Below are 12,571 nucleotides of genomic sequence, written 5' to 3' on the forward strand. Positions count from 1 at the left end.
CAAACAGAAAAGGTACACAATCTCTGCAAACTTTATCAAACAACTTTTTCTACTGGTTTACAGTTTTATGAATACTCAGATTTAGACAAATCCATCCTAAAACTAAAATATACTTTAAAATAAGTATCACTATTTCCTACTTGTGTCGTTCATTCTTATGAATGAAGATTGACTGTACCTTAATTTTACCTGACATCCAATTTTACTTGACGTTGTTTAAAAAAACAAACAAACAAAAAAACTAGTAATGATGGGTGTATGTAATATCATAAATAAAACTCTGTGGTAAAGGGGGTGGCCCCTGGCTACTACAGCATGAGACTCTTCATCTTGGGGTTTTGAGTTCAAACCCTATGTTGGGTGTAGAGATTACTTAAAAATAAAACTTAAACACAAACACACACACACACACACACACACACACACAAATAACCTGTGATAAAGCACCCTAGGACAAATGAAAATTTTGGTACTTGATTGGCAATTGGTTTCTGTCTTCTGGCCAGGCCTGCATTCTTAAATGGGGGCACTCAAATTCTTACTTTTTGTGGAGGCAAGCAATTAACAAAATTTTGTTAACAAAATTATCAAAAAATAGGAAGTTGGAAGGTGGGTATTTGAGTTTCTAATATTCTCCCAGCTCAACCTCCCTGGACTGGGTTGCTGATAAAAAGTACCACTAATTTCAAGATTCCTGGAGTTTCAACCAACTCCAAGATACTTAAGTGGTAAGAAAATATCACCATAAGGCAGTGCTATACGGGGCATTCTGAGTGATCCAGCAGGAACTCTTACTAGCTGCACGCACCAAACTGCCCAGATCACTTCACCTTCACAATAACATAACTCTAAATTTTACATCATGGAATTTCTGGATATCACTTATTATTTTATGGTATGGTTTTATTGTTTCACTCTTCCCAGTTAAGATTTGACATTCATATGTATTATGGGATATCTCCACATTCCCTTTGTGCCTGTGCTCTGGTCCTTTCCCAACATCTACTTGTCTTCTGAATAGAGAAGAAACTTTTGGGGTTATTTGTCAATATTTGGAAAATCTATTCATTTTCAAAGAGAGAGTGATCATTATTTGAGACAACCAATACTTTGTGGAACACATTTATAAATTTGGGCAGGAACAACAAAAGAACAATATTTACAACTTATAATACAAAAACATCCATATATTCCTACACCATATAATGCCGTATTTTTTTTTCAAACAATCACTTATCAAGTGAATACACTGAACTGTATTAAAATCTCTACAATATTAGGTATTTATTCTAGTACTAATTTTTAAGCATAAACCCAACTTACCCGGACAAGTGCATCATCTATGATATGGTCACGTCTGACTTTGAGTCTCAAATACGGATTCAACTGCTGTCCTTGAACTAAGCTGTAGAGAACAGTGATTCTTCGTTCACTGTACATGCGGATTCTATTGTCATAATATAATCCCAAATTCTTTGTGACAGCATTCAATATAAAGGGACATGTCATGAAAGAGAATTTGTTCTCTGTTTCTACTTTGAAAAAAGTATAATCTTTATCCATTTCTAGAACATCATTCAGTGGTTCATTAATAAACTCTTCAAAAGGGATAAGTGGTTTTCGACAATCCAGAGTTTTAACACCAAGTTCAGTTTCCAGAGGGTCCACTCGAGGACCTTTCTTGTTTCTTCTTTCCTCTCCCAAAAGCTCCTGAAGTGTCAATTCACTGGACTCAGGGATGGGCTCTTCATCATCTTCTTCATTATGATTTGTGTCCACTTCCCCACCCACTACATTTGCATAGTAAACCATTTTCAAGCACTTTGAAGCAGCAACAATAGCATCATCATCATTCACTAGATTCCGACTGTTAAATTCATTGCTTATGACTTTGTAAGTAATAAGTTGCTGAAATGTTTCCATCATTCTACGAATCTGGTCTGCACTGTATTTAGACCACAGTCTAACCAATTTTCCTTGGGCTGCAAGGGGTAGCTTACTCATTGCTTTGCAAAATAAAGGCAAAGCCATTTCCAGATATTCAGGACTGTGGAGATTTCTATTCTCCATTACAATAATGAATAAATTCAGATAATTAGGATCCCGAGAGTATACATTGTGATACGTCAAGTCACATTCCACATTAGGTGACAAATATACAAGTGCATTGAGAAAAGCAGTTTCTATTTTTTCATTAGAGAGTAATCTGGTATAGACCCTTCTAATGGCCTCAATATCCACAGACACATCATCAGGGCCTAATTTTTGTAAGTTGTTATCGCCTTGTGAACTATCACTTATCCTTGAAGAAGATGCTTCTGAATCTTCTTCCATAGCAGCAGCAGAACATGCAGCTTTTTCCTTTTCATCTTCATCTTTGTCTTCATCCTTTCCTTGAAGAGATTTCAGTTCTTCCTTGGTGTGTTGTTTGACTTTCCGAAAGCTCTGTACCAATGCCTCAGCACTAGAAAAAACTCTTCCAATAACACGGATTAAAGGGGAATAATCCTCTCTCTCTCTACATAATTCAAGAATTTCATATACCGTCTCTTCTGTTAGGTAAGTCACATCTAAAAAATTAGAGAAAAAAAGGAGAACATTTATTTTTATAAGTATGTTTAGTTTGTCTTAAGTTGTAGTGCAAAGTAAAATAGCCATTTTGTACTCAATACCATTTATGACTTACAACTCTTAAAACATTTCTAATACTTAGATTCAACAAACAAAACAGATTTACTTATTTTTGTCAATGAACTACTGTACTAGAAACAACCTCAGCCATTCTTTGTACATTCTTTCAATAATATGTAGCTTTTAATGAGCTCAAAACTCTTTCACAATCACAGTGGAAATTAACATGCAGCTTTAACTTATAAATATGAACCAAGACAATCATGTGTTCATTTGATTCATCACAATACACCTCTTACAATCTTATTTTAGAGCGGAAACACTATTCTTCTGAGAGGTTTCTTTCTTATTTCACTCTTCCCAAAAGACTGAGGAAAACTCAAGAAAGGTTCTTTGAGCATCTTCTTTGGGAAACAGCCCTTGTCTTACTTTTATACATCTTAAAATCAAACTGGTTCCTTCTGAGTCTTTGCAGTTTTTCCCAGGGTGGTCATTCTGTGGGTGATTGAGAAAAAATACTACAGTGTTTCTCGTAAGATCTCAAGCTGACAAACAATGCCATCTGCAGCCAGGAATCAGGTTGGAATAAACAGGAAATAGTGACAGAGTAATAAAAAATTGAGTGATAGAAGGCAACTTATAAGCAGACAAGTGAAACATATTATTATGTAGTCACCAAAATCTTTTTCCTCTCCTTTTTGGACAGATTTGGATCGTATCTCCCAGCTTTCCCAGGTTTTTGAGGTTAGGTGCTACTTTTAGGCCAAGCCTTTTCCTTCTGGCTAAATGGGATGATGTTCCCAGGATGCTTGGGAAGCCATGTGCTGAAGATTTACAATGACACTACAGCAGCATTTCTGAATGATTACGCGATGTGGAACTTTGCCAACCTAGAATATCATGGCTATCAGAGGACATAGAAATAAATTTCCACTTTGTTTAATAAGCTAGTGCACTTTCTGGTATATACTTAATATTGCAGTCTAGTTGATCCTTACTAATATAGATAGAAAGAAGCTTTTCACCTTTCCCCACCTTGCCGTCAAAGTCCTTAAAATACCAGTAGACTGTCTAAATTATGCTTAATCCTTCTTGGTACTTTTCTGGTGCTAAAAATTTTATAGGTAAGATGAGCTGATTGTTTTTGCAGCCTGCATTACCATTATTACCATTATTTTTGCAGTCTGTATTATTCAAATCCAAGGGAGTTTTATTATGTTTTTCTATCACATCCATGAAACTGCATGATCAAGAAACAACTCTTTGTAAGAGGCAAAAATGACAGGAGGCAATGAAAGGCTAGACCAAATATCAATTTATTACACATTTTTAGAGTTATACTAATGTTAACAAGTTGAAATTCCAATGAAATCACAGAAGAAATAAGAAAGAAAAGAACATTTCAAGGATTTTTGAGATAAAAATCTCTGGAAGGAGGGACTACTACAGGGATCAAAGAGTCTATAGCAGTTTGCTGGTATGCATTTTACTTCCCTCTCACATCTGTCTCTAAATAGTAGCTTAGACCTCCAATATCACTTTTTAAGTACTTTTATATTTGCTTTTTTTATATTTGCCAGGGAATACCCCTTCAAACAAAAACCAGATAAACATATGGCTCTAATTCTCTTCACCAACAAAATATAAATCTATACATATATCCCCTTGAAAGGAATGAAGAGTTAAGTTTGGAGATTATGGAATGCATAAGCATTCCACTCCCAAAAGGGAATGACACTGAATGAAACACATTAGAACAAAAAAGGAAAACTCCATGTGTGTTCCCTCTTATGCTCTGCTTACTCACACACAAAAAAAAGAATTCTAACATGCTGTTTTCTAAAACTCCAAGTTGTCATCTTTTACTCAAATGTTAATTTATTTCATCAGTTTAATCTGAGCTTTCATAACATTTAACTGTTTCATAGAAAGCACTGAATACAGTGATTGAAGAGGAAAACCATGTAAAACATTCCAACTCCAAGAGTAATAGATCTCAATGCTTGGAGACCTCATACAATTGACAACTCACAGATTCAATACCTCAAATAATAAACTCCCTGGTACTTACCATGAGTTTCAATTTAAAAAAAAAGAAGGAAAAAACCCAACATTTTAAATTTAAAATTAGCTTAGCTCTGATGTACTCACTCTCTTGATCTATTCTCAAAAGAAAAACAAAAACAAACCCACCCTTCATTTTCTCACTTATAATCTGAGATAAGCTATATAATCACAAAATTTCACCTTACCAAAGCTAAGAAATATACCTCAACAACACTATTTTTCTCTTATGACTTTCATGAATATCAGGCAACTGGGGACAAAATAAACTGTTTTAGTATTCAAATAAAAACATAAATGATTATATTTCACATGAAAATATAGAAATAAAAACATTCTGACCCTATAGTCAAACAACCTCATTAATAAAAAAGTAAAAATATCCTTTAAACATTAGATAATCGAATTTCACTTTACAAATCAACTGTATAACCTATTCTAATAGCTAAAGGAAGAATGACTGATCTGGACAAAGATAATTAAAAACACTTTAATGTTCCATGTTACTTATATGTACATGTGTGCTTTTTGTGATCCCTATTGCTCAAAGTATTCAAATGCTGGTCGACAGCTAAGACTAACCAATTACTAAAAGGATATGAAACCATTAATGATTGACCAAAGGACATCATTTTCAACCAATATAAAGATGTCTACATTCAATGCTGGATAGTACCACAAGAGTTCTGTGTCCTGAGTTATCTTAGTTTAGTTCACACGAATACGGCAACTTATATTTTATACTGAGATTATTTATAACTCCAAATTAGAATTATTAATCACTCAGTATCTAAAAGGTGATCTTATGAAACTCTGGTCTTCCTCTAACTCTCTAATATACCTGGACAGACACTGTAGGCTGGCAAACTCCAAATCTATTCATCCTCTTCTCTGACAGAAATTATAAAAACTAAACACTAGTATTCTAATCCTCATTTGCACCTGGGGGATGATATGTGGCACAGGTCTGCCAATTATCTAAGTGAAGTCCACTGATGCACTTCTGAGGGTTTATTTTCCTGATAAATGGGGTCAAACATGATTAACTCATATTTTTATTAATATATCAAATAAGCTAATAACATCTTTAAATCATCTAAACATAAGCTACACATGTCTCTACAAATTATTAAATACTGTCCTTCAAATTAAAAAATAAAAAGCAATGTTTACTAATATTTCCAAGACCATTTTCCATAAGGCAGTACTATACAAGCCAATAAAAAACACCATTAAATTGTGGAAGAAATAAAAATGGAGCACCCCAAATAGTCTCTGCATTTTTAATAAACTATTCAGATACATTATTTTACAGGAAAGAGAAAAAATGATATATTTTGTCTATCAATTTTATGGAAATTGTATTTGTAAAATATAATACACTATAATAAAAGTCTAAATATATCAAGAAAGTGGCAGGCCTGTCAACAAATACTTAAATAAAGCAGAGGATAATTTTAGAGGCACAGAGGTAATTCAATCTTCATTGTGACAAATGGACTCATATACATGTACTATACAACATATAAAATTTCTTAATAAAATTTCTACCTCTTTTAATATTTGTTTCACAGTCAAAGACAAGATACATGCAAATGATCATTAAATGAACAACTATAAAAGTTTAACCACAAAAATAACAGTTTACCACACCATGAATCTGATCTTCGGCCCCTGCTACCAGACTGTCAACACCTGTAGTTTCTTTTATGGGCTTTAACTCTTTAAGAGTTAATCTTTAGATCTGTTCTATTACGATATGTAGATACCCCTGTTTTTCAAAAGTTCCCAGTAGGCAACTTCACTCATAGTAAGAAAGTTAAAAAGCAAAAAAGCGTTTAAGTGTTTGTTTTACTGGAAGTCATCATAGAGGCAAAACATACTCTGAGGAGCAAGAGTGGCACTGACAATCCCCTTCCCCAGGAATTACATTCAGCATCTCAGCCTCAAGTCACCATGGCTTTGAACTGTGTCTGTGGGCGTCTGGGTTTATCTCAATTCATTTTGTACATCCATTAGCAAGATGTGTCCTAAGGTATCAGAAAAACCTGAGAGAGGCTATTTTTTGGATAAGGGAACCTCAAAATGTTTTCTGTATAAATTAATGATAATTGCTTTTTCACTGCATATGCCATTTTGGCTCATTAAAGTTTCATAGGACTGCTCTACTTTCAGAGGACATCTTCTGCTAAACATCAGTAATCTCTTTCCAAAAAGTGTGAAACCGCCAACTGGGAGCTTATTTCCCATTATTTTAACTGGAAAAAAATTGTAACACCTTCTTACAAGAAAATGAAAACCCCCCCATTTCCTAAAATGTAACCAAAGTAGAGTAAATAACTATTATAAAGTAACTGTCTTGTTGGACATAAAACACTGTTTCCTAAATCACCAAATCATAAACTTAATAACAAAAGTTATTTTTCATGAATCATATGACGTATCTTAAGGAACAGCGACACTCTAGACCCAGACACCCTTTGTTGACATGTTGTTCAGAATACCTTCAAGTGATTCTGACATTCTACTAATTCCATATAAAATGTATCAATACTATCCCTAGATAGTGTTTTGTTTAAAATATTGAACTGAATTTTTCAGACAAATTAGTTTAAAAAACATTAGATACAAACATTCACAATGTTTATCAATAAAAAGAGATGTTCTACTGAGAAAATATTAAATGAAGAAACATTCCTATATGGGGTATCTGTATATTTTTTAACATATGTATGTTCCTGAAAATAAACTTAATCTACAAGTTAAGCCGCTGCCTTCGGCTCAGGTCATGATCTCGGGGTCCTGGGATCGAGTCCTGCATCGGGCTCTCTGCTCAGCGGGGAGCCTGCTTCCCTCTCTCTCTCTCTGCCTGCCTCTCTGTCTACTTGTGATCTCTCTCTGTCAAATAAATAAATAAAATATTTTAAAAATAAATAAATAAATAAATAAATAAATAAATTTTTATGCAAAACAGAATTTGGGGCACACTATACAATACATATAGAATTTTGTACAGAGAACCAACAAATATAATTAACAATAAAAATGAAAGTACTAGCGTAGTTAATGCATTTGTAATTCCTAGTAGAAAAAATACTACAGTAAATAGAAAGTTAACAGAAAAAAGGGAGTAGGAAGACAGAGTAGCATATTGGAATAAAGTATAAGGAACTGCTAAATTACACAGACTTCAGCAAAAATAGGAAACAAAGACTTGGAATAACCACTCAATAAGCACCCATGATGAAGCACATAGCAAAAAGATGTGTCCATCCACCCTGTACTACAATCCCCTACTGCAGACTGCATTTAACTGCACCAGCACATTCTACATTTAGTAACTGTTACTCTGTGATGCACACTGGCTGGAGAAATGTGTATAATGGAGTCACTGCAACTTCCCTGTTAGACATACTGACAACATTCACCTACTTAACCACAGTGAATGAGCTAAATCATGTAACAAGCACACATTTTGAAGTTGTGTAAAGTTACCAAGTTATGAAAACACCTTTTACTGTGAGGTTAAAGTAAAAAATACAAGAAAATTCCATGTCGCCAATTAAATTAAATCTGCATTTAAATCATGCTACTGAAAATTTCAGAGGTGTTCTCCAACTTATACATGTCTTCAACAAAAACCTTCCTCTTTTAAAATATAATTACCTCTGGTAGGGCTGAGCCCTATCAAATTATTCAGAAATTCAATTACCTTGTTACTAACACTGATTAGTAACTGAGGAAAAGAAAGCTTGGATTTAAAGATTTTTAAAAATTTTTTAAAAATTAAAAAAAAAAAAAGATCCTGAAATGCAGGATCATTTAGAAAACAAGGGCTTAGGGAAGACTGCCATAGGTAGGTGGTGACGATTCTTAGCAGCATGAGTGTGCCAAATGCCTAGAAGAATCTGAGCAGGATATGGAAAGAATATTAGAAAGAAAAACTGAATTATTTCTCAGCGGCTACAAAATTTTGCTTTGCCTTCAGAAATGGAAAAGAATGCCAACACTTCTTTCAGCTTCTTTCACCTCACAGTTCTAGGGTTCCACAAGTCACTCCACATATTTGGTCCAGCTATTTGATAATTTAGTTAGATTTTGTGGTCTTGTTTAGGAAATTACCACTTAACATATTTTTCCTAGTGGAAAATGTTCAAAAACTTCCATTAACAAAGGAATCCATTAACAAAGCAACTTTTGGAATATAATCTGCTTCTAATTAGGGACCATGGAACACTAAATGTTCTTAAACGGTTACTTCAATTATTAGTTCTGTCCTTTATCGCAGTAATAGAGTGATAAATAAATACCACTGTACTATCATGTCCTAAAGTCCACACAATTATACAAAACAAACAAAAATGTCACACATTTTATTTAAATCTCCAATCCAGATTTAAGTTAAAAACTCTCAATTAAAAATAGAACATCTTACCTCTAAAATCATCTCTTGCTCCTTGTCCTTCCTTCTTGTTCATTTTTATGTCAGAGCAGGAATTGTTCGGGGCACCTTTCGAGTTTTCAAGGTAAGCTGAGCTGGCTCCTTTCTTGGAGGGATGAGGATCACAGAGTTTTGCATTAATCTTATAAAGCTCGAGGGCTTTAATAGCTGCTGCATTGTTATCCATACGAAGAAAAGTTGGACAGGAAGCACAAAACTCATTCGTGCAGGCCTCATTTCCACAGCCCTCAGTTAACTGGTGGTAGTAGCGTTCTATTAGATGCTTTGCAGCTGCTCGCTTCCTGTAGCAAACATTCAAACAATAAGCACAGTGATTAAGATTAGTATAGCTTTCATGTAAAAAGCTCAAGGGATCTTAAAGCAAGGCAAGTTAGTCAAGCACTAAAGTCATAAAGAAGAACATGGAGATTCACTGTTTATATACAACTTTTAACCAGTGAAATGTTTGATAAAATACTGCCTTAAGATACCCTTTTTTAGCAGGAATTCTATAAACATTTTATTTATTGTTTTTAAGAAAGTAGCTTCAGAAAAAGAGGAAAATAATCTAGGTCATTTAGTCATATGTGTGTGTGTGTATATATATATATGAATGTGTGTGTGTGTGTGTATATATACACACACACACTTTTTAATAAAAATTTTTAGATAATCTTCATGCATAAAGACCCAGAGGTGGCCATTGTCTGTGACAGCTATAATTCCAGCTGTCGAAGGCCTTTACCTGGGACTCCCCATAGCTGACAGCAGTGCAGCAAAGGCCCTCCTCTTGCCCATAAAGCCCAGCTCCCTGCCTGCCTCAGTAACGGTTTTATGTTCTGGGACTGTAGACAATGGGTAGGAAATGCTTTGGGCTAGAATGGGAAGGACAGGGAGGACTACCCAACCTGCCATGTTTTATCCAAACTCTTCAGGCAAATCCAGACAGGAAGCCTAACAAAATGACTGAAAACCATGGACCAAACTGAGTTCTGGAGTTTCCCAGAGACATGGAGTCTGTGACCACGAGTTCCTGCACATGGTAGTAGGAAAAGTTTGATGTTCGTGGAACATTCAAGGCCGGAACAAACAAGCCTTAAAGATCCATCTCTCCATGGCAGGCACGCACTTCTACACTTTAAAAGAGTCAGAAAGACTCTCTGTTCTGCTTCCTAACTCAGTCCAACCATCTTCTGACTCTAAAACAGTGTTAACTCATCAGCTTACTTAAGATACAAATCTTCCTTCCTTCTGTGGATAGTTTATCTGTTAAAGAAGGACAGCCCTTGTTCAACATCTGTCCTATTATAAAAGGGCTGGGGTAGGAGTAGGGTAGCAGGTTGGCATGGAGGGCCACATGACCCGGAACAGCTGAGAGTGGAAAGGATTCCCTGGTTCTCTGGGAGGAATTCTGCAAAAGGTATTTATTAATCATTTTTTAAAAGGGGGGTAGGGGGAATGGTCTTAAAGATGGTAAAAAAGAGATTTGGCTTCTTTTTTGGGTTCTGAAAGCCCAATGCTTTGTTCACTATTAACAAAAGCCCTGAACAAATGGCGGATGCTGCTTGGGGCAGCAGGAAAAGAGGATGGATTTCATAGCCAACCAAGAGAATGGCAAACAGTGCCAATCAACTCAATTTGGGGGGATCTCTGTTTGGTGAGTATGAATGAGCATGTGAGTGTGGTGGGAGGAATATGGGGTTCGCTGGCTCCCCATAGTCAATTCTAGCAGGTTCATCAAAATCATTGCTGAAATAAAATGTGCTTTTCTTTGGTTTAAAAAAAAGGAGAAAAAAACTTGTTTGATGGTGTATGTGCTTCAACTATGTAGCAGAACAAATGAAAGTCACAAGGTTTATGGCTAAGACTTTTAGTATTTAATCATTTTAAAAAACTAACATAAAGAAAATGAGAGTCTAGTTAAAAGTATCAATCCAACTTCCCTTTATGTAATTACTATTTTGTTTTAATAGTTTGTAAATACTTGATTTATAGTTAACATAGAACTTCTACCCGGAAGGAAACTTTTTTTTCCCTCCAATTATCTACCAGGAGAGATTCAAAAGTAAACTTATAAATGAAATATCCAAAGTTGGGTTATACTACAAGAAAATTATTCTGAGCATATAATGCTGAACCTAAAACATGTCACTGAACTTGCTCATTAATCCCATGTCATAGGTACATGGAATATTTTAAGTTCCCTTAGGGCAAAGTCTTCACTACTACATCGTGAACATAAATATGTAGATTCACGTTCTTAACTGGCTGTTCTAGCAGAGCTTGCAAAGATTCTGAAGAAGAGATTATTTCTATCAATCTCTAAGATCTATGCTTCTACTGTCTGATGATGTGACTTAAAGAAAGTAATCTACTGGATCCAAAAAAACATAATTCATAGCTATTCCTTTTGGTCTCAAATTCACATGCACGGGAATAAAAACTATGAAGAATCAAAACTATTAAAAAAAATTATTTGACTCTCTAAATGTTCCACAATTATCTTACTAACATGTAAGACTAAATGGCAAATGGCAATAATTCCCATCTTGTTAATTGTGAGCTATATCTTGTTAATCATGAGAAACTGAACAAGAAGGCAAATGAGCAGTAGGTAAGACTTTTGTCTCAAAAGTAGAACTTTGTCTCTGAACTATCAAGGTAAGTGACAAAGACTAGCAAAATCAACCCTTGAACAATGTTGGCATCAGGGATGCAACCCCCTTGCACAGTTGAAATCTGCATATAACCTTTGATTCCCCTATAACTTAACTTCAAATACCCTACCACTGATCAGAAGCCTTACCAATAACATAAAAAGGCAATTAACACTTTCATATGTTGTATGTATTATATACTATATTCTTACATTAAAGTGAGCTAGAGAAAAGAAAATATTTATAAAATCTTAAGACAAAATACATTTATAGTACTATCTGGGTTTATCAATATGTAAGTTTTACATATATATATATATATATATATATACACACACACATATATATACACACATATATACATATTTTTTTTAAACCCACATGTACATGGACCCACACAATTCAAGCCTATGTTGTTCAAGGGTCAACTGCAATTCAAAAACATTCAATTCATTCTGATGCTTCTATTTTTCAAATGTTCCATGCAAACCCATGCATGCAGACAGACAGAGGAAAAAAAAACCTAAAAAACACACTTAAAAATTGCATGGGCATCACCTATTTTATTACACGTACCTACAAACAATCCAACTTCTGAAAATTAAAATTATTACAGATATATCACCATGCAAAACAGTAAAGTAACATGTAAAGAAAGAAAAATATAGACCCTAGAAGATTTATATATACCATATGTTGCTATCATTTACTAAAGAATGGGAGATTAATAATACCATCTTCTTCAGAAATACAGTAGCTTTCCCTAAGAAAATGTAAA

The 12,571-nt window shown here is 34.5% G+C and overlaps 1 protein-coding gene across 11 annotated transcripts in view; it reads right to left on the reverse strand.

The window, feature by feature from the left end:
• The window catches only part of UBE3A (ubiquitin protein ligase E3A), a 102,814-nt gene that overhangs the window by 33,188 nt on the left and 57,055 nt on the right, over positions 1–12,571 (reverse strand). For all 11 annotated transcript variants that reach the window (XM_046007462.1, XM_046007456.1, XM_046007455.1 and 8 more), the window contains 2 exons: positions 9,131–9,438; positions 1,324–2,570 (listed from right to left, as the gene is read on the reverse strand). In XM_046007462.1, coding sequence (XP_045863418.1) covers positions 1,324–2,570; positions 9,131–9,323 — 1,440 coding nt within the window. In that variant the 5' untranslated portion in view covers positions 9,324–9,438. The remainder of the gene's footprint in view (positions 1–1,323; positions 2,571–9,130; positions 9,439–12,571) is intronic.

The sequence above is a fragment of the Meles meles genome, chromosome 6 (assembly GCF_922984935.1).
Source record: "Meles meles chromosome 6, mMelMel3.1 paternal haplotype, whole genome shotgun sequence".
NCBI lineage: Eukaryota > Metazoa > Chordata > Mammalia > Carnivora > Mustelidae > Meles > Meles meles.